Source organism: Mytilus edulis, chromosome 10 (assembly GCF_963676685.1).
Source record: "Mytilus edulis chromosome 10, xbMytEdul2.2, whole genome shotgun sequence".
NCBI lineage: Eukaryota > Metazoa > Mollusca > Bivalvia > Mytilida > Mytilidae > Mytilus > Mytilus edulis.
The window spans coordinates 17,693,737-17,719,548 of NC_092353.1; the positions used below are offsets into that span (position 1 = coordinate 17,693,737).

The 25,812-nt window shown below is 32.0% G+C and overlaps 3 protein-coding genes across 5 annotated transcripts; all 3 read left to right on the plus strand.

Moving 5' to 3' along the window:
* Positions 1 to 678: 678 nt before the first annotated feature.
* On the plus strand, positions 679 to 2,933 carry LOC139490518 (uncharacterized). The gene is made up of 2 exons (XM_071277305.1): positions 679 to 895; positions 1,530 to 2,933. The coding sequence occupies exon 2, from the start codon at positions 1,543 to 1,545 to the stop codon at positions 2,782 to 2,784; it is 1,242 nt and encodes a 413-aa protein (XP_071133406.1). The 5' UTR covers positions 679 to 895; positions 1,530 to 1,542; the 3' UTR covers positions 2,785 to 2,933.
* Positions 2,934 to 8,673: 5,740 nt separating this feature from the next.
* LOC139490517 (uncharacterized) lies at positions 8,674 to 11,868 on the plus strand. 2 transcript variants are annotated; one of them, XM_071277303.1, is made up of 2 exons: positions 8,674 to 9,146; positions 9,561 to 11,868. In XM_071277303.1, the coding sequence occupies exon 2, from the start codon at positions 9,634 to 9,636 to the stop codon at positions 10,969 to 10,971; it is 1,338 nt and encodes a 445-aa protein (XP_071133404.1). In that variant the 5' UTR covers positions 8,674 to 9,146; positions 9,561 to 9,633; the 3' UTR covers positions 10,972 to 11,868. The 2 variants fall into 2 exon arrangements, with proteins under 2 accessions (XP_071133404.1, XP_071133405.1); XM_071277304.1 differs by lacking the exon at positions 8,674 to 9,146 and adding an exon at positions 9,176 to 9,284.
* LOC139490519 (uncharacterized) lies at positions 11,096 to 18,266 on the plus strand. 2 transcript variants are annotated; one of them, XM_071277306.1, is made up of 2 exons: positions 11,096 to 11,223; positions 15,712 to 18,266. In XM_071277306.1, the coding sequence occupies exons 1-2, from the start codon at positions 11,204 to 11,206 to the stop codon at positions 16,886 to 16,888; spliced, it is 1,197 nt and encodes a 398-aa protein (XP_071133407.1). In that variant the 5' UTR covers positions 11,096 to 11,203; the 3' UTR covers positions 16,889 to 18,266. The 2 variants fall into 2 exon arrangements, with proteins under 2 accessions (XP_071133407.1, XP_071133408.1); XM_071277307.1 differs by lacking the exon at positions 11,096 to 11,223 and adding an exon at positions 11,408 to 11,488.
* The last annotated feature ends 7,546 nt before the right edge of the window (positions 18,267 to 25,812 follow it).

Consider the following 25,812-nt stretch of genomic DNA (forward strand, 5'->3'; position numbering starts at 1 on the left):
ATAACAAAAAGCATCAGGTTTAAAATTTAATACGCCAAAAACGCGCCTCGTCCACACAAGACTCACCAGTGACGCCCAGATATAAAATATCGAAAGCGAAAATAAAGTACAAAGTTGTACAGCACTGAAGATCAAAAGTTGAAAAAGGTTGTGTCAAATACGGCTAAGTTTTTATGCTTGGAATAAGAACATCCTTATCATTTAGAACAATTAATTCTATTGCAAACAGTAAATTTTATCAAATGAATATAACAGATATACATAATGAAACTGAAGTATTAACTCATTACATAAAACAAACACGAATACATTATGAATGACCAACACAGAATAGACACACCCGACTCAGTCCAGGCCTCAACGCAGTAAATTATGAAAATGACGTCACATACGATGGTGAAAAGGCATTAAAAATTACGTCACATACGATGGTGAAAGGCATTACAAATTACGTCAATTTGAATATATGAAATTTCTGAAACAGCAGAAAAATTACGTCACATATGAAAAACTATATCTCAAAAGTAAGATAGAATTAGGATTGATTAAAGATTAAAATAGAATTAAATACTGATATTGCATTTAAACACAATGCAAACAAAGTAAAAACATTTTGCTGATTAAATTGCATTGCTACGTATATGTAATTATAATTGAATAGTTTTACGTGTTTTCTTTTATAATGTGGTGAATAGAAGAAAGTATATGTAACTCGTGATCCTTATCACAAGTTGTAAAATGATCGCTCCTTAACAACTTCCGTTTCCTTTCTTTTTTTAAGCACATCTTGTTTTTACGTCTTAATTAAAATATCAAAATTTGTATATATTTATCTTGTGAGGAGTGTTAAAAGCATTACGGTTATTTTTATTGGAACTTTGAGTACATTTAGAAGGTAATTTTTCTGCTATTTTGAGTAAGGTATGCAAAATTTGCAAAATGAATGCATGAGTCGTATATACATCCGTTTCTAGTTCTGCTGATATTTCTCATTTGTACAAAATAGTTTTGGAAGACATATTTTATATTTAAAGAATTTCAGAAAGGAGAAGGTTTACAGCTTTCATTTTTAGTTTGTTACCCCGATTTTGTTTTTTGTCCATGGATTTATGAGTTTGAACATCGGTATACTACTGTTGCCTTTATTTACAGCATGTATTCCTTCGAATGAATGTAACAAGTCCATATATTAAAAATATGATATTGTTTAAAATATTCTTAATGATGTGTGAGCATTTTCAGTTGTTATTTTGATACTTTTTGTTGGGGGATGTCTTTCATAATTGCTTTCTTTTATTGTTTTAAGTTTTGATAAGTGAGTTCGATATCCGAACTAAATTGTTTCATTTTTGTCAAGCGGATGGATCTCATAGCTTTCTTCGTATGGGTGTGTTCACTGCTGAAGGCCATACCATGACCTGGAATTGTTTGTTTTCCACATCTTTTTATTCCTTTTATCAGTTTTACAGCTTATATTCTTGTATTGTAAATAATTACATGACTTTTAAATGTTTGTTATTGTATTACAGATATAAAAAAACTATGTCATCTAAAGAGAATCTTTGCGAGGCAGATTTCACTGCAAAACAATCAAAAGATCTTAATGAACAAGACAAGACAACAAAAATTGAAGACAAAGAAGATTTAAAGGATGAAGTATTTACCGAAGACATGCAAAATGATGAAATAATCACGGTATCTACAGAAACCTCTTCTATTCTTCAAACTCCAACTGCTGAAGCGGACGCATTACAATTAACCTCCAGTTTAGGACTGTCCTTGAAATCGGATGATACGGACTTTATAGAAATGAGAAAGGATCTGAAAACCGATAATGATTCCGAAATCGAATGTGTTGCGTCCTTCAGATTAGACTTTAGTGACGTTTCAAGAATTTCCTGCGTTAGTCCGACAAAAGCTTGGATTAGTAGTAGCAGTAAAATAAGGCTGGTCGATATTGAAAATGGTCAAGTACTAAGGTCATATAAATCAGACGTTCCTGTCTGTTTCCTGAATGCTTTGAATGAAACTAGTTTTCTTTTTTCATCAGGCAATGAAATTTCTAAACTAAGCATTGCTAACGACAATACAAGCAAACTAGAAACATTCCTTGACTTTTCCGCTGGTGGCAAGAAATCAGTACAGCGCAGATTAGATGTATTTACACTTTCACCATCCGGGGATTTGATCGTTTGCATTACCCAGAAATGGACATGTGCCTGCTTTTCTTCAATAGCTTCCCTTATTGAAAGATATGACAATGAGGCAAAACTAGTTCAATCAGGCAAAATTCAAAATAAGGGAAAGAAATTAATTTGTGATGCCTACTCTTTAATAGTAAATAGCAATGGTAACATTTGTATTGCAGGAGAGAAAGCCCAGCAAAAAGGGGAATACTGGGTTGTTGTTCTTGATTCAAATTTCCACTTTCGGTATTTTTACGACAGAAATACAACTTCTCAGATACATAATCCATCATCGCTAGCTACAGATTTGAAAAATAATGTTCTGATTGTGAACACCTTTAGAGATAGGACAAAGAGAAAGGTAACAGTTGAAATGGCTAAAAAGAAGAAAGAACTGACATATGTCGCGATCATTGATGAGAATGGTATATTCCGACTTCATTTACCAACTGATGCATTTCATTCGGATGGACCAGTAAGATTCATCACAATTGATAATAAGAGTAAGGCTTGGATGATAACGGATGCAGGACAAATAATTGTTGCCACTTTTAAGGATTTATCGAAAAGGGTTGAACCAAGTCACGATGAAAAATGAAATTTGAATACTAACCATCGTTTTCGACATCACAATCAGTAACAGGGCATTCTATTTACTAGTAACTAAAATTTGAAAAATGTGCTTGTTTTTCCTGTATCTTTTGTAATAAAATAGTATCTTGATTTCTCAAGGCCTCCTCAATATTATTGGTTTTTAATTTATTTTCATTGTTAGGTTGTCTGCCTTTCAATATAAAAAAATTGCTACAGCTTGTAAACAGTAGAAATTCACTGTTTTAAGTAATATACCTGGTTATTTGTGAGATATAAGACATTCAGAGGCTGTCATGATTATACTCCATGTTGTGTGATCATTATATATAAGTTAAAGATCAGTTAGTAAAAACGGTAGGAGTGTGCAGATAAGATGTTTCAAAATGACAATTCCAGCGACTCATGTTCGAAACAATCCTATGAAAAAGTTCTCGTAAGTCATGGTTATTTAAGTATAACTTATAATCAATTTATGTCGTTCGATTTTTTTGTGCAAAGAGCCCCTGAACCTTAAATGGGATAACATGCAACCATACTTGATCTAAGGCCATATATAATGCATTACAGATCTAAATTGATTTTAAATTCCGTACCTAAAAGGTCAAGGTCATTGATACTTAACTACACCATAATTATTGCAGGCAAGAGTTTCCGGAGTGAAACTCCACAATCTTATTATTTGTATCACGCAAATGATCCCTTCCATACTTATAGTGGGTACCGATTGGGATATGCAAATATGAGTTCATTCAAATAAAAAATAAAATTTAGTAACGACCAACGGGGATTTTGTCTTAAGCTTTGTGTATTACGTATTTACATTAAACACGAATGATACCGACTTTCAAACTCGACCATATATGTCATCAAACGAGAAATACACAATACACGAAAAACACAAACTACTTATTTCAATATGAAAAGCAAATTAACTGAAAGTCGAATAAAACTTCAAAGAAGATTTAGATAAGATCAATATCAAGGGGACAATTAACAACTATTAATCCAAGAAAAACAGACACCGTAAGCAACTCGTACATCAGACGGGCGTTTTGTCTACATACAACTCATCAAAATCAAGTGTCACTTATCGTATCATCTGGAGAAATGGCATGCAGACTAAAACACAACAAACATTTTCGCCTACCTAATGCGTTTTATGAGGTGATTTGTGGATAATTTGTTATTTCCTGTTACTTTTTCTACTTCTGCACTGTATACTTATTATTTTTAAAACTGAGATCCAAAATTATAATTATTATCTTAACTCATTAAAATTACCATTATTCTAAATATGATCATAGTTTATTAATATGCAAAGAAAAAGATGTTGTGAAGATCATGTTTAACAAGTTCTCAGGAAAGAAATGTACCAGGAGTGGATACTTTTGTACATATAAGTTTAATAATACCAAGGTTAAACTTGTCTGTCACTTATATATTAAATTAATAAGTGTATTAAGAATCTAACCACTTAGTCTTGTTTTAAGGAAGGTCAGTGGAAAAGACAGATACTTCACATGCTAGATATCAATTTATATTTGTTATCGCTCGACAACATTGACCTTGTGAGTTTATTTACAACCACTAAGTCGATGCCACTTCTGGTGGAGTTTTAATTCCCAGAGGGTATCACCAGCTCAGTAGTCAGTACTTCTGTGTTGACTTGAGTTATCATTGATTTGTTCATAATTATAAATCAACAAAACTTTTGAATTTTGAGCTACTAAGGCTTTTCTACCTCAGGAATAGATTATCTTAACTATATTTGGCCAACCGTTTAGGAATTTGTTGTCCTAAATGCTCTTCTACTTCGTACTTTATTTGACCTTTTTAACATTTTTATATTCGAGCGTCATCGATGAGTCTTTTGTAGACAAAACGCACAAATGGCGTAAATAATTTCAATCCTGGTATCTATAATTTCCTTCACTTAAAAAGTAAGCTGTTCATAAAGTAATATGATAGCGCTAACGGTTGCCTTTATAATATCTTATTTCCTTGTTCGAATTTCATTTTCTTATTTCTTAAGTTTTCACTTACATTCTTTCGTCTGAGGTGTTTGAGCTTTAGATTTGGTCATTTAACTACGGACTTTCCGTTTTAAATTTTTCCTCGGAGTTCGGTATTTTTGTTTTTTTAATTTTTGAAGGACACAACACAAAACCATAAATAAATGTTTAGACGCCAAATAACGATTTCAAACAATATACATAGATATCAACGAAATGCCAATGAGCCTTTTCAACCGTACCGAATTAAGAAAAATAATGATTTAGATATTCTCCCAAATAAGACATGACATCTTTTGTCTTCTCGTATAAAGATATTATTGTTAATAACCTAATCGAAATGGATCGAAAAAATCAATTCAAAACAATGGTTGATGTAAAATAAAATCATATAAAAAAGAACAAACCAAAATTAATAGGGGATATTGTAAAGATGGTGAAATATGCTGGGCACTGAATTTTTTTTCACAATTCAGAATGTAGAATTTCATGTTTGTCTCACAAAATGGACTTTTTTGGAAATCGCAAAATGCAAATTTTCATAAAGCATAATGGTGACAAAATGATTGTCGACAAGAAAGTCGTGTTTACAGTAAATACAGAGACTTTACCAATAACCCATATTGTATGGTAGTTTGTAGCAATGGTGACATGTGTATTGCAGGACAAAGTTTTGACTGGTGTCTACCTAATAATCGTGTTGGAAGCAGAATTTAATTTCCGGTTTTCATACGATAGAATATCATCGACGCATATTTTTCGTCCATTATCAAGTGCAGATTTCTTGAAAGACAATATTATCATGGTAACGAAACAGACAAACACAATAGATAAAAATACTTATTTTTTATAAATAATTTCAAAACCGAAGATTAAATCTTTATCGTTACAATAGACGAAAATGGTTGTGAAATCGGTTGTCAACGTTTCAAGTTACCCTCCGATGTGGCCACTATTTTTAAATATGTCCGTTATATAACTTTTGACAGTGATTTAATGGTGTTGATTACAACAAATTTTGGACGAATAATTTTAGTTCTTTTCAAAGTAAAATGTTTGTTAAAATTCAAAACAAAATTGTGTTTGTTGATTGCTTCTTACTTTTTGTATACTAGCATACGAAAACGCTCTATTGTGTGACATATGTCTAACATATAAAACAACCTTGTGATTTGACATGACGTGTAATTAACTTGAAGAAATTAACATTACATTTCGCACAGGAAAGGGTGAATATCCTGGATAGCTTAAGGACGGGAAGAAACATGGTTATATAGGAAGTACAATGTAATATAATTTCATATGTTTTCCTGCGTTGATAAAACCGTAAAAAAACATTTGTTATTATCTTTTTAAATAAAGTTGTGAAAATTCAAAGGGAACAATTTTAGATTGTTAAAAAATGAATACCGAGAATTCACGGCATAATATTTTCTTGTAATCCAATATAAGGTGATAGAGAAAGATATTGCAATGTTATTAAAGATAATATTAGTGAATTGATTTATTGTTGTTCATCAGCACTTTTAGTGATGAAAAGCCTTTTTATGGCGGTCTTTTTTTTTATTGCTGGAGGGACCCTGAGTGTCTGGAAGAACCACCGATCTTCGGTAGGAATACTGATAGTCCTAGTCAATTCAGATTGGAGTCGAGTAACCTGCCACTTGTGGAATTCGATCTCACAACCGTCGTTTTGATAGGCTTGTTATACAGCTGTTTGTCTACCTAAGACTACTAGCCACCGATGCCCCCAAAAGCTAAGAAAAAAACACTACTCTTATTTCCAACTCAAACCATATACGTATGACATTCAGAACAACATTATTATTCATTTCATTTGTATCAGATGTTATAAAAAACAAATTATACATTCATAAAGCAGTGTCCATAAATAAGAGTATGTAACAACATGTAACATTTACCAGGGAAACAATATAGGACAAGAGATACAAGACAGAAAGTTCCAAAGAAATACAGATGAAGATAAAAATAACAATACAAATCGAAAGAAGCGAAACGAAACATATGTACATTAAAAGGTGATAAAGAATTGTGCGAAAAGAGCATGGTAAAATATTAAACTCAAATTGGGGAAAATATGTATTTTTTGGTTTTATACATTACTAGAATAGGTTTGGTACTAGCTTACTACTAATGTGTAACTAGTAAACCCACATTTATATGCATGTCCAAGATAAGAAATCCATGTATTGTCTCTTCGTTGTTCTGTTCAGCATTCAGTGTTGGTATTTTACACCTTGATTAGACTGCATAAGATTTGGAGCATATCACAATGAGTGGAATATATTTGTCCTAAAGTACTTTTTTAGTTGATGTGTACCTGACGTGTATTCAATATATCCGTATAAGTGAAATTGTATGACTTGGAGTGCAGGTTCTATCAGACAGGGTCAACTCGACTGGTATCAAATTCTAATTTCAAAAAGACAAAATATAACAACGTGATAAAGGTAAGAGATAAGTTGGAACCATGCTTATGCATCAAAATCATAATTCTGCACAACAATAATCTAAACGGTACCAATGTCTATGCACATTATGTGAATTTCGAAAATTGATATCTCTTCAGTGATGCTCGAGGCTAAATATTTAAAAATCTAAAACCTAATACAACATGTGGTATTTTTGTACAAGCGTTGACGAACTGATAAATCTAGATGTATAGCCAAATCCTGAACGTGATCAAAGCTTTCCATACATTATATATCTTCCTCGTTAAAGTGAGGTCTGCAGTATTATAAATTAAACAGCGACATTTAAAGATAATAACAAATCTAACAAATGTTATTTCAGCTGCTTAAGTTTTCAGCAAATGTAATCAGTATTTTAAAATTAATTGTTTAAATGAAAAGTCTTTAGTTACAAATGAAAACCACGATAATTGACACTTCTTAACCTCATACAAAGTTATTGTCTATTGTTCTGTTGTTCTTTAAGACGTTGCGCTGAATCATACAAGAAATCTTGTACAAAATAGGTGTTTGTATATGGAAACTCCACTTGAAACAATAATAATTTCTTGAGTGTTTTTATTTCAAAACAAAAAGAGGTTGTCCGAAATCAAGTTATATTTGTGCTTGATAGTTTTAAATGCTTTTGTTTATTCATAACTTTATTAAGACGAAACGCGCGTCTGGCGTACTAAATTATATCCTGGTACCTTTGATAACTGTTTACACCACTGGGTCGATGCCACTGCTGGTGGACGTTTCGTCCCCGAGGGTATCACCAGCCCAGTAGTCAGCACTTCGGTGTTGACATGAATATCAATTATATGGTCATTTTTATAAATTTCCTGTTACAAAACTTTGAATTTTTCGAAAAACTTAGGATTTTCTTATCCCAGGAATTAATTACCTTATCCGTATTTAGCACAACTTTTGGAATTTTGGGTCGTCAATGCTCTTCAACTTTGTACTTGTTTGGCTGGATAACTATTTTGATCTGAGCGTCACTGATGAGTCTTATGTAGACGAAACGCGCGTCTGGCGTACTAAATTATATTCCTGGTACCTTTGATAACTATTCTTACAACTGGAATCTAACCATTTTGTTCTTGTATAATGAACCGTAGTATTTCAAACAATTTTTGATACAAACAGTGCAGTATTGTTTTTACATGGTAGTGGCAAATGATTAACACACATTACATTTCGCATACGTAATTTTAAAGCCCTTTATTTTGGTGTGATCAAATACCCCGTGTTGAAAGCCATACTTTGACCTATAAGTGTTACTTTTTTATGTACATTTTGACTTAAATGAAGGGTTGTTTCAATGGCATTCATACCAAATCTTATTGATAATGTAAAGAATGATTTTTAAATATGAACATGTTAGGCATGTGTTAAATATGTGATAAAAAGATCATAATATGAAAGTATGCTTACCAGTGGAAGATATTTTATGTTTCAAAAGACAAACAAAAAGCACATACAAATACTAATATAAGTGTACGCTTTAGCAGAATAAAACAAAATAAAAAACAATTGCATATTGCTTCATTTTATCATATATTTGTTTAATATAACTTTAGTCAAAGGAAGAAATGAATATGCAAAACAAATTATAATGTTAAATAAACAATAATTATAACATTAGGTTTGAATCACAAGAAATCATGTTCTTTATCCCACTTCAGTATTGTAGTATGTTTCGGATGAAAACTATTGATCAGATCTTCCGGGCGGAAATTATAGATTTATATATTATTTGTCAATAATATGTAATGTAAAAGGCGCTTACAGGTTCTTTCACATAGATGAATTTTATGCCAATAAATGATACTACTAGCTTGCTTAACTTCCTGCACAGGATAAAGTCTAATCCTGAAGTAAGTGTATCAATATAATATATCTTGTTACATTTAAATTGTTGTTATAACTATTTATTTATGGTGAAAATTAAGATAAGGAGTTAATATTAATTAATAAAGTTAACTCTTTACAATATTTGATTTTAAATTCATCCGGTAGTGAAATTGACTTTTATTCTATTGTGCAACGCTTATAATATTTTTAAATTAACTTTTATTGTTTTGTCCTACTCTTTTATGATTTTCGTTTAATAGTTATTATCATATTCTATTAAATATGTATTACAGTCACATGGTACGCATTTTAAATTAAACAATGCCGAAAATAATATATATTATGTTCAACTCTTACGTCTAATATATGTTTGCTTTTAAGGAATTTATTATTATAAATACGTGTGTTTACAATATAATTACATTTTTATCTTGCAGTTAAAAAATTCAAATGGCAAACGACATCCATGTGTCTAAGAAAGGAACAGTCTTCATTGAACATAATTAAGTGATGATAATAATAGTACGTTACCGTACGCCTGAGCTTGATATTGATGACCGACCAGGGTCCTGTTTTGAGTCATTTTCGTCGTCAGACTATCTTGATGGAAGTCCTGGAGGAACAGAAAAGACACTCATTAGTCATGAACTCGACTTCGACGATCTAGATTCAGATCACCGAAGTACGGCATATTCACGTCAAATAGTTGGGATGTCATCGGATTGTCTTGATGGATCAAAAGGTACTGACGAAAACAACCTTTCCAGTACACACAAGCTTGTCACTGGAACATTGCAGTATTTTGGAGAGTCGTCTTGTAGTATCGACAATGCAACGGATAGTTTGGATGGAAATCCACATATTATGAAACCGTCGATTATCAACGTGGCATCAAACATCAAAACATCGGATGATGCAGGAACAGAAATATCAGAAAACGGCGTTAGTGTTAAAGTTGTCAGTCTTCCATATTTGAAAACAGATGATAGAATACAGTGTGTTTTGGAATTTGATTCTAGCTTTAGAAATATATTGGATATATACCCTATAACCCCTACTGTAGCTTGGGTTTACAATTTAGAAAGACTTAGACTGATTGATATAGGCGGAAAACTGTTGTTTGATTATCCTTTGAAAGGTGGATTCTTATATCTTCAGGGTACAGAGAACATCAATGAAGTTCTCCTTCTTGACCATGGAGAAAACAAGATTATAAAAGTTGTGTTGAGTAAAGATACAAGTAACCAAACAGATGCGTTGATTGGGCCGTTGATAGACATGGGTACAAATGAAAAAACACAAAACAAAATAAAACATTTTCTTTTACGCAAGTCAGGGGACATAGTTGTATGTGTGAGCCGTAAACTTAGAAAATGTGGATGCATTCCGACAAATATATTATATATACAGATTTACAGTAGAGACGGACTTTTTCTTCGTGAAACAAAACTTCAACATAATGGAACAAATCTTACAGGCGATATTTACGCTATCACTGAAAATAATAATGGGCATATATGTTTAGCTGGCAATAAAGATACAGATAATAATTCACATTATCTAGTCGACCTTGACATTCAGTTGAGGGAACACTTTTTCTTTGATGGAAATGAATCAGACACCAATTTTTTCCCAACGTCTTTAGCAACCACTCGCCGAAACGATATACTATTTGTGAATAATCTAGAACAAATACAAGTCATCGATGAAAATGGGAAGATTTTAAGAAATATACTAACAGACAGCTTCATCTCCCATGGTAGACCAGAACGTATTGCTACGGACAGAGAAGAAAAGCTATGGATTGTCACGAGTTTAGGCAAAATCCTCAGTGTTCAATTAAAATAAACCAGTTTTGTAAATACTGTATCGTGATTATGAATTACCTATGACTATTAATCATCATGGATTTATAGCTCCTTTTCAAATGTTTCTAGTCCACCTACAAAGGGGAAAACCCTAATTCAAAAATATCTTTGAGATTGTATAAAAAATATATTGTGCGTGCTATTGAATCGATATAAAGATTTCTTCGTCAGTGTTTATAAAAATAACTTATAGAAAAAAGTACGTTTATACCATGTATACTGATTGGTGTAGGTAAGAAATTGTGTCTCAATGACAAAATTGTATTTCATTTTTTTTTTTTTTTTGTAAATTAAGGATGCTGTCTAATTTATGCTGACCCCATGTAGCCTGTGGTCATACTTTGTTAGCTAAGCTGTAAATAATCCCTTTCGATGATAATATTTAAGACATTAAAAAAAAACATGACAACAGGTACAAATTAAGGTTATACTTCCTGTATCTTGTCGAATATAAAGTTTATCATTTGACAAGTAATTATAGCGTAGCATATCACAATGTAAGTAGTATACTTGATTATTTCAGTATTTTTGGTAGATTTAGGTTTCGCTCGCGTGCTTTTTTCAAACTTACTTGGTCAGTTTAATCGGATAATACATGTAAATGTATGCGTTTGATATCAAACCATAAACTGCGCATTTTGTGATAAATACCTTTGATAAATGTTACTGTGATGGTTTATTGGTCATGTTTTTATCTTTCACGAAGTTTTACCTTAATTGAGGGATGTGTCGTCCATTCATATTCGTTTTTCTTGAATGGTACTATTTTGCATGCATTTTTTTAGTCAATTCTATATGGATACATTTACAATTTAGAATTATGTCCCTCTATTACGGAAGTACAACTAAGATGGTATTTTATAAATCAAAAAAGGTCTTGCGTGTTTTGTTTGATTTAAAAAAAATATTTATTTCATTCTATCTATTTTGATATTCTGTTTGTATGACCCTTTTTATATTTTTTATTATTTGATCGTGTTGCACCTAGCTCTCCGTGATACAACTATAAACAATAATTTCAAGTTTATTATATACCATTTGTACGTATTTAAAATGCATTTGAGGTAGAAGAAAAACATGGGATGTTTTGAAATTGATAAACAATTCTCATGGGACCAATTACAGTTTGACGTCATATTTATGAATAAACCGCTTTGAATGAAAATGTTGGGGTTGACCTGGTTTTAACGCACCGGACCTGTCATAACCTGTAGATGATGGTTGCACTTTTATATTTGAGTAAATGTCGTGCAGTCTTGATAAGCACAGCTAATCGAATCGATTGTGTATTGTATATTCCGATTCATAAAACCCTTATCAGCAAGGTATGTGTAAGGGTCCACTTAAAAGAATGCGATCTTTCATCTGAAGAAAAATTTGAAAGTCATTCATTTTATGATAATCTAATGAAACAGTGCACCAATAATAAAGTGAATTCAATATGTAGCTAAATTATTACACGGATAAAATATCAAAACCACCTTCAATTAACAAGATTACCTCAAAGCAGTACTACACAACAAAATGTGCGACCACCACCCAACTCAAAGAACATATGTCACTATACTCAAAATGTACCTCAAAACGAGTATAGCAAAACAGAAATCATAATCTGGTCGATCATCGTGGAGTATATGTATTTAATCTAATCATGTATAAAGTAAAATCACAAAAATACTCCAAGGAAAAATTCAAAAAGAAAAGTCCCTCATCAAACTGCAAACTCAATAGCTTAAAAACATCAAACAAATGAACTACAAATATAATATTCTTGACTTGGTACATGTATTTTTTTTAAGAAAACCGTAGATTGAACCTGGTTTTATTGCTAGATTAACCTTTAACTTATATGACAGTTGCATCAAATTCCATTATATTGACAACGATGTGTGAACAAAACAGACATTATCGGTAAAAATGTCAATAATGAGGATTCAGCAGTCATTATCTTATAATCTTTATCACTATAAAAACAAACAAATATGTATCAAAGAAGCACAAAAAGGCATATAAACAAAGGACATTAGCAAGAATGAAAGACAAAAATACAAAAATTTACGATAGCGCAATAACATAATGACGAGATGTATAAGTACAGAGCAACGTCATATATTTTAAAGAAACGTAAAAAAAAACATATAAACAAAGCACATTAGCAAACCTAAAACACAATAATACACAAAGTCACGCCAAATGCATATCATCAAAATAGACTAAGCAATAAAAGTAATATCCATAATATAAATAAAAGAATACTATAACGCGTAATTAATAGCAAAAACAAGTCGATACCCAGATCCTATACTTCAAGACCATTCGTGTATCATTTGTGAAGTTGATACGGAATATTTACCAACAAGGTCTTTCGATTAACTTTTTTTGAAAAAAGAACGAGACGTTTTTTGACTTACCCCTGGTTCATCATTTTTCTGCGCAGATACTGGTGACTGTTAACAAAGTCTGAGTAGGAGCTACAACCTCTTGAATATTGAATAAGTTTGAAAATGTATACCCAATATGCAGGTGAAGTTAGTATATTACTACTAAAGTGGGGTAAATTGATAATTTCAAAATTAAAACTCGTTTGTCATAGATTCTGGTACTGAGATGACCGTGTATGTCAAATTCGCGGCATAAGTCTAATAATGAGACGGAGGAAGCCGTGTATGTTGTTTCTTTAAAGTCTAGCTTTGGTAGATATTAATTGAACCCAATTATAAAAGTTTGGATTGTTTATGGAAAGAACATCATCAATATATCTGAATTTGAAATTAAATGTGCTGGCATCTTTGATCGTCATGTTTTTGACACATGTCTGAAGGAACTACGATTCATATGAAAATAAGAAGAAGTAGGCAAGGAGAGGTACACAGTTCATTCCCATAGTAATGCCGACAATTTGCTGAAAAAGTCTACCTCCAAATTTAACAACTATGTCGTCAAAAACCAAGCATACTGATCACTTGTTCCTCTGTGTAGCATGTTTGCAATTTTGTTCACTATTACCAAAATATGCCGTATGGTATCCCAAAGTAATAAATGTATAGCGTGTGCTATCATTTTTATGTTGACAAGCATTGTGAATTATTTCTTTTAGACCGTTTTTCAATTTCACTTGTTTCGTTTGCTTTGGCCGCAAATCCTTTTCTCTCTTATAACATCAGAGAATGTCCTGCTTTGTTTTTGCAGAACGATAGATGGAACGTCGAGACATATTTTTTAACAGCTTATGTTATGGTTACTTCGGATCACCTCCCAGATAGTCTAATATTCTTGTGCAGATGGTACAGGAAATTCTTGTAATTAAAGAAGTTAAATGATTGATTTAACGTACTCCGGGTAATAATTCGTGGACAACCGTTTGGCATTTTGTAATTTTCGTTAAGTTGTTTGCAGTTTTTGTATCTTTTTATTTTGCAGCTTGTTTTACTAATGATTTATTGATAGTTATATAATTGGCATTACTTTCCATATAATTGTCTTGCTTATGTTAAATGAAGTGTTGAACAACCAGAAGAATTTTTCTTTTCTGAATAGAATTTATCTGATGATACTAGTGAACAACTTTGGGTTAAGGTTCAGATTATAGGGTCACCTGATTTATACATAGGTAGTTTTTATAAACCTCCAAATAAAACTGAGGAGGACTGTTTAACACACTTAGGAGAAGGCAAGGCAAAAATTTGGTTAGGTGGTGATTTTAATCTGGGTGGAATCGATTGGAATAATTATTCCATAAAACAAATGGCATACAACTCAAAACAATGTCAGCAATTAATAGACATATGCCAAGACAACCAGCTAGAACAAGTTGTAACAACACCAACACACTTTACAGAAACATCACAGGCCGTCTTGGTCTCTTTTTTTACTAATAACAGTTGTACTCTGGAATTCACTTCCACAAAACATCATTAGTGTTAACTCTTTGGATCAGTTTGAAATACTGATCCACAGTCAACATATTTCGTTATCCACTCTGTTTGTACATATAGGTAAATGAGTTATTTTTATTTTTATTTTTGCACAAATTTAATTTTGGATTAATGCACTCATTATATTGTTACTTTTTATTAAGTGTCTGCTTGCGATGCGCCGACGTATAGTCATCAATGTGCTGATTTATCGTCGTACGATGTAGATGTAGATGTATCTTCCAGGTTTATTATATTCCATATATTTAAATCTATATGATGCAGTGACTCTCCACTATGTAGGCGCGTTTGATGTGTTTGAGCTTTTGATATCATCTTTTGATTAGGGACTGTCCTTTTTGCATTTTCCTTGGAGTTCAGTATTTTTGTGATTTTACTTTTGACTGGTCGGTGTACATTATGACATTGTATAAAGGAGAAACTAAGGAAAGTTAAATCCATAAATAAGAGATATTTGGGCTTACTGGAGTACAAACTTCCCGTTTTGTAGCTACTCTTAATGAGGAAAACCCGTTTGATTAAACGGTTATAGGGGTGTAACAATACATAACCGCGTACGGTATGATGTGAGAATTCACTCATGTTTATCTGATGTCGTCTTGGATAAGAATAACGTAGTTGTTGCAGTGACACAGGACAAGAAACAAACGATCAAAATACAAGAATTACCAAACACACACACCGATGTATTGTTTTTTTTAGTTTAAATAATGATAATTGTTTCGAAATGTCAAACATATGTATACTTATCTAATTAAGCATTCCTTGATTTTTAACTTTACTAGCATGGCTTCATACGAAGAACACATACCAGAACAACAACTCATTTCATTTAATGATGATGATATTCAAAGCAATAGCGTTGTGAAAACTTCTGACACCAAATCGACAGGTTTTAGTTCAGATGAGAACAAAACTCCTGTCAAAGACCTGACTAATCCAACGGAAGAAGAAATCTTTAGCACTAAATTGTCAGATATTTCCACCCCAAAGAAGTCTAGCCAGCTTCCGTGCAATGCAGATGGTACTAGAGAGAACACAACAAAAACGGGTGTAACTGTAGAGGAAAAACATTCAACTTCGTTTAAGGTTTTTCAGTATGTTGGTCCGGATCCTATTGATTGGGTAATAAAATTTGATCCAAGTTTTGCAATTACAGAAATTATTCTTATTAATTCAACTAAAGCCTTGTTTTTCAACACGTTAAAACTGATGCTCATTGACATAGAACAACGAACTGTGCTTGGTGAATACAACATGGAAGAATATTGTTTCACTGATGTACAATATGTTGATGATGACCGTGTTTTATTCAGAGACTTGATGGAAAACAAAGTAGTTCAATTCGATTTAGAAACAAAAACATCACATAATTTGATAGATGTAAATTATGATTCCAATGATACTTTTCGACATAAGATTAATGGGTACATGGTTAGGAAATCAGGAGACATTATTTTATTTGTCACAAAGAAAGAAAACCGCGCACTTTTGTCACGATATGTATCGTATATTCAACTGTACATTATCAACGGTAGCTTTGTTCGTGAGAAAAAATGTCAACAAGATGACAAAAACGTTATTGGGGATGTTGTGGCAACTGTTGAAAGTATAAACGGGAATGTATGCGTGATAGCAGAAAAAGGTACTGATGCGAATTCAAAATATGTAGTGGTGCTTGATTCTAATTTTGAATTGAAGTTCTGTTATGAAGGCAACACACTCGATGGTTCGACCTTTCTCCCTACGTCCATTGCAACAAGTAGCAATAACAATATATTTGTATTACACAGAATAAGTGAAATAGAAGTCATTGATGAAAGAGGAAAATTTATTGGATATATTCCTACAAATTCAATCCTTCCAGATGGCCAACCTTGTAGAATTGCTATAAACAGCGATAATAAAGCTTGGGTGGTTACCACGTACGGTAAAATTGTGTGTTTACAACTTGGATGTTAATTCAGTTAAAAACAATTCCAAATGTTTGCACTTATTTCCATATGTTGGTTGGCATTGTCTTCCTTGATCTGTAATTATTCGAGCACATATTCACAATCGTCGCTAAAGCTATGCTTCCTTGAACCCTTAGTGCACCTGCAATGACGAAATATTTAAATCATTGTAAGCTATTTACTTTTGCTTATACAGCTAAAAAAAATTATAAAATAATACATAAGAAAGAATGATAACGAAAATGTTTGGAAATAGTTAACTTAATCAACCATCATCACACAACATATTCAAAATATGCATACAACCAAAAAACAAACCAAAACAACATTTGGTACAGCCTGACATGGTATAAGCACAAAATGTTTCAAATAGTTTTGACTGTCATAAAACAGGAAAAATAAAAAATATAGCAACACTACTAGAATTTATTCCATTTAATGATTTTTTTTTCTTAACTTCCATAGCTTGGTCTCCATTCATTGATTTTGGTGGGGTTTGTGTGTTGCTTAGTCTTTAGTTTTCTATGTTGTGTCTTGCATACTATTATTTGTCTGTTTATTGTTTTCTTTTTTAGCCATGGCGTTGTCGATCTATGAGTTTGACTATCCCTTTGGTATCTTTCGCCCCTCTTTCATTGCAAATCAGCAACATTTACCATGATCTACATTAAAAGTCGTCCTGGCCTTTATAATTTCTACATATACCCCAGAAACACAGACAATCGGACATCCACCAAGCACGTGCCATGCGAAACAAGTGTCATAATAATTATCTCTAAAGCAAGAGAGAAATTTGATAGTAAATGGGAATTAATTAAAAACTTAGTTCACATGTGAGGAGAGATCTTTCTATTTTGTACTTACTTAAGGCTTTATAATAGTTCATGTAGAATTAATAATATGTTGATGCACATCACAACTGGACAGCGATTTGTGTGCATCTTAAAAGTACTATCTATGTTTATTGATATTGTTATATATATTGATATACTAGTTTTTGTTTGATTGTATTTGAATTATCTCCCCTTGACTTAGGTTGACATTTATTATGTGATTCTGTCCAACATGTTATCTGTTAATGATCTCTGGTGGCCTCTCCTGGTACCTCTCATGTTCAACATCATTGTATAGGCAGTGATGCATGTGGCTAGAGGAGAAGGCGGATGCCATCATTAACCTTATCAGCATATTCAGGTATTCTAATCCAGAGTGATAAAGGATGTGTATGATCGAGTAGAAAATTTAGAACAATTAGCATAACTAACTTTTTAAGTTTACACTGTTATTGAAAAATTTAATATCAATACATGTATTATGAATTAACTATATAATTATGTATCACAATACTTGGTGTGTTTTCAGATGAAATAAAAATGATTAATGATTTGTTTACTTTTAAGACTCGCACTATTTGATGCCCAAACGTGTTGACAAGCTTTAAACTATTTCCAAAAACATGCATAATAAATGATATAAACAGTATAACTTTTAACAAAGTAATTTCTTATTTGCTCATTTATGGAAGCCACATAGTTTAATATAAAATGTTAAGTAGCCACCTTACTGTAAAACGTTGGATAACCATCTAACTGTAAAAAGTAAATACAATTATGAGTTTCTTTATCTTATGTTACAATTTTTTTAAAACAGCCTTGTTATTTAGGATTGTGATAACTGCACCTTTATTGTACGAAAAGAGCAATCCAGCTGTATTTTTTAAGCTAACCTCATACAATTTGCTGACCCTGACCTTGTAGTAAATTATATACGGAGAATGTCTTCCTGTTTGTTGTTAGAGGTCATGTTCTCCACTTAAGACAATACATATACAGGAAAGAAAACATCATCATTTTGTTTAAATTGTGTTTTAATTTGGGTTTTTTTAAACTTAATTTTGCACAAATTAAGTGTTTCTATCTTCTTCGTTATATATTGAGAGTTCGAAAATAGTATCAAATGATTCTTATTTTACTAAAGTTTGTGGCACGGATGTTGGTAGATTGAAAATCTCTAAGCGTAATCACTGTGTCCATTAGCAAGCGTATTTCAAATGATGCAATAATGAATGTTAGCTTCCCATTTCATAAAATTATGTTATTGAGCTCAATTTAACAAGCATTCTGATTAAACTACATATGCTATACAATGTTTTCTCTCAGTTTTCTTGATTGACAACATTATATGTTACGTTTGGAGGACGTGTTTTCAATAAACAATCGACCTTCCCATGTAAACAAACTGTACTCCTCATCTTGTCAATTTGTTCCTTTGTTCATTTGCGAATGACCTCATACAGGAACCTCTAAGGAAAAAAGAAACGAAGTAGTACCCTTTAATTTCATTTTACGCTATATAGATGATGTTCTCTAACTAAATAATTCAAAACTTGTGTGGCTTTGATGAACACATCTATCACATCGAACTTGAGATAAAGATGCAACAGACAGTTAGCTTTATATATCAACTCAAATTAAGAAATTAATATTAAATGAAATAATTGTCGGTTGGAAAGAAATCTTTACGACAAGAGAGGATTTTAGTTGCTTCCCAATTGTGAACTTTACATGTCTGTGTAGCAATATTCCAGCAACACCGGCATATGAAGTATATATCTCACAGTTGTGTTTCCTATGATGATATCATTTATAGTGTTGCTGCTCATAAGGAAGCTATTAAACCAAAATTGTTCAGTGATAAAGTTGCAATTATCCCTTTGTATTTAACGGACGCCATCACAAGTTGGTTGACAGTTTTGGAACATGTTTAACAGATGGCACCGGATATGTTCTAATTGTCGTAATTAAAATATCGTCCCCGTCCCAAGAATGTGACCTCCCACATAAAGCATATCACCGAGTGGGTACTTCCCAAGAAAGTGACCTACCACATTATACATATCACCGAGTGGGTACTTGCATGAGCAACATGACGGATGCCACATGTGGAGCAGGATTTGCTTACCCTCCCGGACTTTTTGGTTGGGTTTGTGATAATTAGTTTTTCTCTCTATTGTTTTGTGTACTACTGTTTGCTTGTCTTTTCTTTTTGGGCCATGGAGTAAACATTATTGAGGTAATTAACCAACGTTACGAAAAGCTAACGATATCTTTGGCTATTTGTCTGTTTATTTTCGACTAATGAATTTAAATGTCACTTTGGTAACATTCGTCTCTCTTGCAATGCTGGCATTTGACACATGTACAGTTGTGTTAGACGGGCATCAATAAGTTGCTGCTGGTGAAAATTTTCTCAACCCCGACAAAATTCATACTAGATCTGTATTACTTATGATATGAATGTGTATATAGTATTAGTCCAATAGATAGAAGCATTACAGAACTAGATGTGTCAAAGCGACACGAATGGCCCCGTCTCAAAAAATTTTAAAATCTGCAATTTCAATAACACATGTGGACACAAACATGATGGTAGTCTCACATATCAAAAATCAGCTCAAAATTTGGAGGCGTGTCCATGTAACTGTGATTTTCAACAATTTTCAAAGTTGTAAACCCTTAATTTTGGCAAAAATTAGCGGAGCGGAACGAAACTTAAACTTGATCTGTAACTCATCATGATTAGCTCACATACCAAAAATCAGCCCAATATCTGAAAGTGTTTAGAAAAAAAATCCGTATAACTGCGATTTTCAACAATTTATCAAAGTCCATAGCCCGTAATTTTGGCAAAAACTAGCCGAGCGGAACAAAACTGAAACCTGATCTGTAACTCATCTTGGTTAACTAACATGCCAAAAATATCTGAGAGCGTTTAGAAAAAAAATCTGTGTAACTGTGATTTTCAACAATTTATCAAAGTCCAAAGCCCGTAATTTCGGCAAAAATTAGCGGAGCGGAACGAAACTTAAACTTGATCTAACAGTAACTCATCGTGGTTAACTCACATACCAACAATCAGCCCAATATCTGAAGGCGTTTGGGAAAAAAAAAACTCCGTATAATGGTTTGTTGCGGAATGACGGAATGACAGAATTACGGAATTTCGGAATTACGGACAAGGGTAAAACTATATGGCACCGACAACTTCGTTGCGGGCCATAAAAATTAAAAGCGTAAGTATAAACGATACACTTTGATTTATATTGGCCAATAAATAATTGGGCCAATGTTCCATTAGTTAGTTCTGATATAGAGTTTATGAAACATCCGCCTTTATCCGAATGATCAAACAAATGTAACCGCAAATTTATCCTGAACAAAAGAATACCAATGTAACAATGATATAGCACTTGTTCTGACTAGTTTGTTAAATTGATCCTCTGCGTGAATTACAACACGGTACAGGGGAGGCAAGCGAAGCAAAAATATTCAACCCAAAATTGTAAGATCTACAAAATAAGTCAACATTTCTCAATAGGGGTTATTGTCCTGGAATGATGTTTTTTTACCTTGTTTTGAATTTTTGTTCATCATAGTACTGTTTTAAAAAAGCATATAAAGTCATTATGAAATATAGAAAATTAATGGCAAAATAACTTTTTAGGTTAACCCTAACCCTAACCCTAACTTGTTCGTAGTTCTTTCTAGTCAGATATCTATGAAAACGTTAAGATTGGTCATGAGTTTACTCCCTTTAGCTTCAATGTAGGATACATTTCAAAAACAAAGATCCAAAATTTCCGCGCAGTACATATCCTTTGGCAATAGTGTCTAGAAACTGAGAATGTTTTTGACAAACAATTGTTAACTGCTCTTTAAATTATAAATCTATTTATTTTACTGGTTACAAAAATTTGAATTTTGAAATACTAAGGCTGTTTGTTCTTCCTCATGAAATCCGAATAGATTACTTTCGCTGTAATTGGCAAACAGTTACGAATTTTTGGTCCTCAAAGCTCTTCAACTTTGTACTTTATTTGGCCTTTTTAACTTGTTTTATTCGAGAAAAGTGCGTCTGGCACAAATACAAAATTTCAATCCTGCATGGTATCTATGATGAGTTTATTTAAATCAACCCCCACTTGTACATGTATATCATACATGTATATTACACTAAAATAATGACGCAATGACTTTTGTGTTTTGATTTACCGTCAAGAATTATTTTTGCTCACTTTTTAAGTTTTGATCAATGATTTCTATTGTATTTGGTTTAAGGTCAACCCTTGTTGTTTATATTTTGTTAAACAGTTTTTATTAGTAGTACGACCTGAAATTTCAAAAGCATTACTCTATTCGTTTTGAAAACATATGATAAAATATCTCTGTACTGTTTTATCTTATGGTTTATGAAAAATAAAGATTATTATTGATAATGATATCAGTTGCAGCTAGTAAAATGGATTTTTTTGAATAATTAATTAAGGAAATTGGATACTATTACAAACAATATTGTAAAACATAATGATGCCAAACCAGTCATTCGTGAAAAGAACAACTTTTTCAAGGAAATTTGCAAGTAGTTTGGTTATAACAAGGACATGAATAGTGATACTTTACAAATCCTTGGTCATAGCATTATCTATTAATTTGTAAGTCACAGTCAAAACGTAATATACACTTTTAAACAACATTTTGTTGAGCAATATTCTCATGAAATACTTTTTTACGTCTATTTGATTTTTTGAAATTGATGTTTCAAAACATTCCAGCTATTTATCTTTGTAGATTTTTTAAATATGACTGTATTTAATGATATAAAAAACTTCGTTTCAATACACTTCTTTGGGGAATAAATCGATTTTAATTTCATGCGCAAGTGCTTTGTAAATTTTCACGAATCGATTTCATCAATCAAAACTAATTATTGGATCAAACAATAATTAACTTTAAAATGATTGCAAAGAATAATCTATTTTCACCACTTTATAAACCTAAGTACCATTGTGCAACTATTGACAGTTGCCAATAACGGGTATTTGCATAGATTCGAATTTCAAATTTCATTGTTGATGCAAACTAAAAATTTGAAGGTTTTATTCAATATATAACAGAAGTTTACTTTAATCATTTATTATATGTTATTCTATTTTATTTTATTTTAATTTTATTCATTATTATATTATTTTTTTGGTACTGTGGGAATATTTGAATTTAAGAACAGAAATATTTTGCCTTTTGCCAATACTTGACCCGCTACTCCTTGTACTGAGAGCAACAAGCTCTATGCACGTTGAAAAATCTTCGTAACATCTACATGTATTAGAGGAGAATGAAGGTGCTAAAAAACAAAATTTCAAACCCATCCTATCAAGTGTCCAGTGGTAATTTTAATTCCTAACGAACATCTTGGTCGAACAACTCTATCAATACAGTAGCTGGAATATATTGTCAAAGGGTTCTCGTTCTGAATATCATTGAATATTAGACGTTTTAAAATTATTTGCACAAATCAATATTTTACAGTATACCATCAAAATGTACAGTAACTGCATCGGTACATGCTATTGTTGGTGATTTTTTGTGGTCTAATTTTGCATCGAATGACATCGCTTACCAAAACGAATTAATATTTATTTGAAAGGGAATACTTCCAGCTTGCACAAGTTTGGTTTTTGTTTACAATGTCCTTTAATATAATTGTTTTTTTTTCTTGAAATATCAAAAATTTATCTTAAATCTCTGGCATTCTTCAGGCATTTATAATTTTAAGTTCTGTTTAGAAACAATTCAAAGTATTAGTAGAAAATCAAATACACACTTCGGGATGAGATACTATGAATGTATGTTAAGACATTTTAAACATTATTACCCTTGTGTGATAAAGGTTTAGGTTTAATTGGCCTTAGCTGTCAGTTAACTGCGAGTACTCTCAGATCTGTTCCTAGTGTCTTTTTGCTGTTGGGATGTACAAGTACCTGGCCACGTCCACTTGTATTTTTGTCCATCTGATGAGTTAAGCCTTTTTCAACTTATTTTTATAGTTCGTTCTTATGTTGTATTATTATACCACTGTCCCAGGTTAGGGGAGGGTTGGGATCCCGCTAACATGTTTAACCCCGCCACATTATGTATGTATGTGCCTGGCCTAAGTCAGGAGCCTGTAATTCAGTGGTTGCCGTTTGTTTATGTGTTACATATTTGTTTTTTGTTAAAAAAAAATGTATATAAATAAAGCCGTTAGTTTTCTCGTTTGAATTGTTTTACATTGTCATTTCGGAGCCTTTTATAGCTGATATGCTGGCTTTGCTCATTGTTGAAGGCCGTAAGGTGACCTATAGTTGTTAATTTCTGTGTCATGTTGGTCTCTGGTGGGGAGTTGTCTCATTGGCAATCATACCACATCTTCTTTGTTATACATATTCCTTTATTTACAATTTATCTGCACATTAGAGCCGATTTATTACCCCTAATGATACACTAACAGACATTTTGCATTGCTGATACCCGTATTTTTTTAAGCCTAAGCACCCTTTTTTATCTTGTTGCTTGGTTGCTGTCTAATTGACGTAAACAAATATATATATTTACACGGTTTTTTCTCATTGTTAGGTGTATGCATGTCCTTGTGAAACTGGATTTGTACTCACTATAATGTTTAAACACTCCAATAATGATAAGCTGCTTGCGGTTTTTTTATGAGGTAAAATACATTGATCACAAAGCTAATGAAGTATATATACTAGTACTTAATTTGGTTTATTACAGCAATGGTATATCTTAATCGAAAATATTTTAAAGTCCTTTTTAACTAGGATTAGGTTGCATTTTTTGGCGGGATAAGTATCTTAAAGCATATATGACACTGTAAGTAATCGCTTGCCGCTTCGTGTAAAGATCGACATTGCGATTATGATTATTGTATGTTTAAGATTTTTCAAGACCTCAAGATTAAATAGATATACTATAGACATAATACATGTGTTATATGAGGTCATATTGAAATAAATATATCATCATGTAATGTGCATTTATGATATACATGATATACATAAGTACATATGCATGTAAATATATACACGTCAATAATTAAACAATGAACCAATTTCTTTGATTAAGGTAAACAATAGTTTAGTATTTTACTACGTCACAATCAGGCTAGACACCTCCATTTTCTACTTATTAATTTACTTAACACAGGTTTCAGAACTATGGCGGTATTGTCCTCTCTCAGTCACAAAATAAATGTTAAAGTAACAAAATCAATACAAATACTTAATATTAAAAGCTTTGTATAAAATATATGTACAGTGTTGAAAATATTTAATGTGTTTATGCTTCCAGTTTCGTCAGTTACTATGATAGATAAAAGGGGCGATATTGACTTACAGATATAGATTCGTGTCCAACTATTTAAGACAAGAGCGTATAGTTATTAGCTTTTTATAAAGAAGGGGTATTTAATTATGTTCACGACTTATAAATATGTAATAAGTTTCTTAAGGTGAAATTGATTAACAGTTTAAGTTGTTTATTGATCGATGCAATCGATTTGTATCTTTTGTTGAACATCTCACGAAACGTCGTTCAAATTTAAATTCGTTTTCAAAAGCTTAAACAACGATAAAGGTGGATTAGAAAAGGATAAGGAAATTTTCATTTCAGAGTGCATCTAAGGTATAATTAATGAGAATCTCATATCTCAGTTGTTGGACAAACTTTTATACTATGTACATAGCCTATCAATCGTTTCCTGGCTTCGATGAATATGCAGTTTTGTAGAGAGTGAAATTTAAAATTCCATCGTATCGTTGTTGAATGTTGTGCTGACATAAATAAACATTAATTTTGTTAAATCATAAATCTCGAAAAACTTCAATATTTGAATAACGAAATACATTTGAAAACAAATTAAACGTGGACTTAAGAATGAGTTTACACAAGGAGCGATATAGACCGTTAGTTTACCTTTCATCCGAACACATTTAATAACTAATCTAATAAGAAGTTTATTGTAAAGCGCTTATATGGTAGAAAAGTGAGTTGTTTGTATACTCTTACAGTAAATATAAATCATGTGAATAATGTCTGT

What these genes read in the sequence shown, in the direction of transcription:
- LOC139490519 (XM_071277306.1), top strand. Translation starts at nt 11,204, where the DNA reads ATGTATACTGATTGGTGTAG. An exon ending in ATGTATACTGATTGGTGTAG is followed by an intron (nt 11,224 to 15,711) that starts GTAAGAAATTGT and finishes TAACTTTACTAG; the next exon opens with CATGGCTTCATACGAAGAAC.
- LOC139490518 (XM_071277305.1), top strand. Translation starts at nt 1,543, where the DNA reads ATGTCATCTAAAGAGAATCTTTGCGAGGCAGATTTCACTGCAAAACAA.
- LOC139490517 (XM_071277303.1), top strand. Translation starts at nt 9,634, where the DNA reads ATGATAATAATAGTACGTTACCGTACGCCTGAGCTTGATATTGATGAC.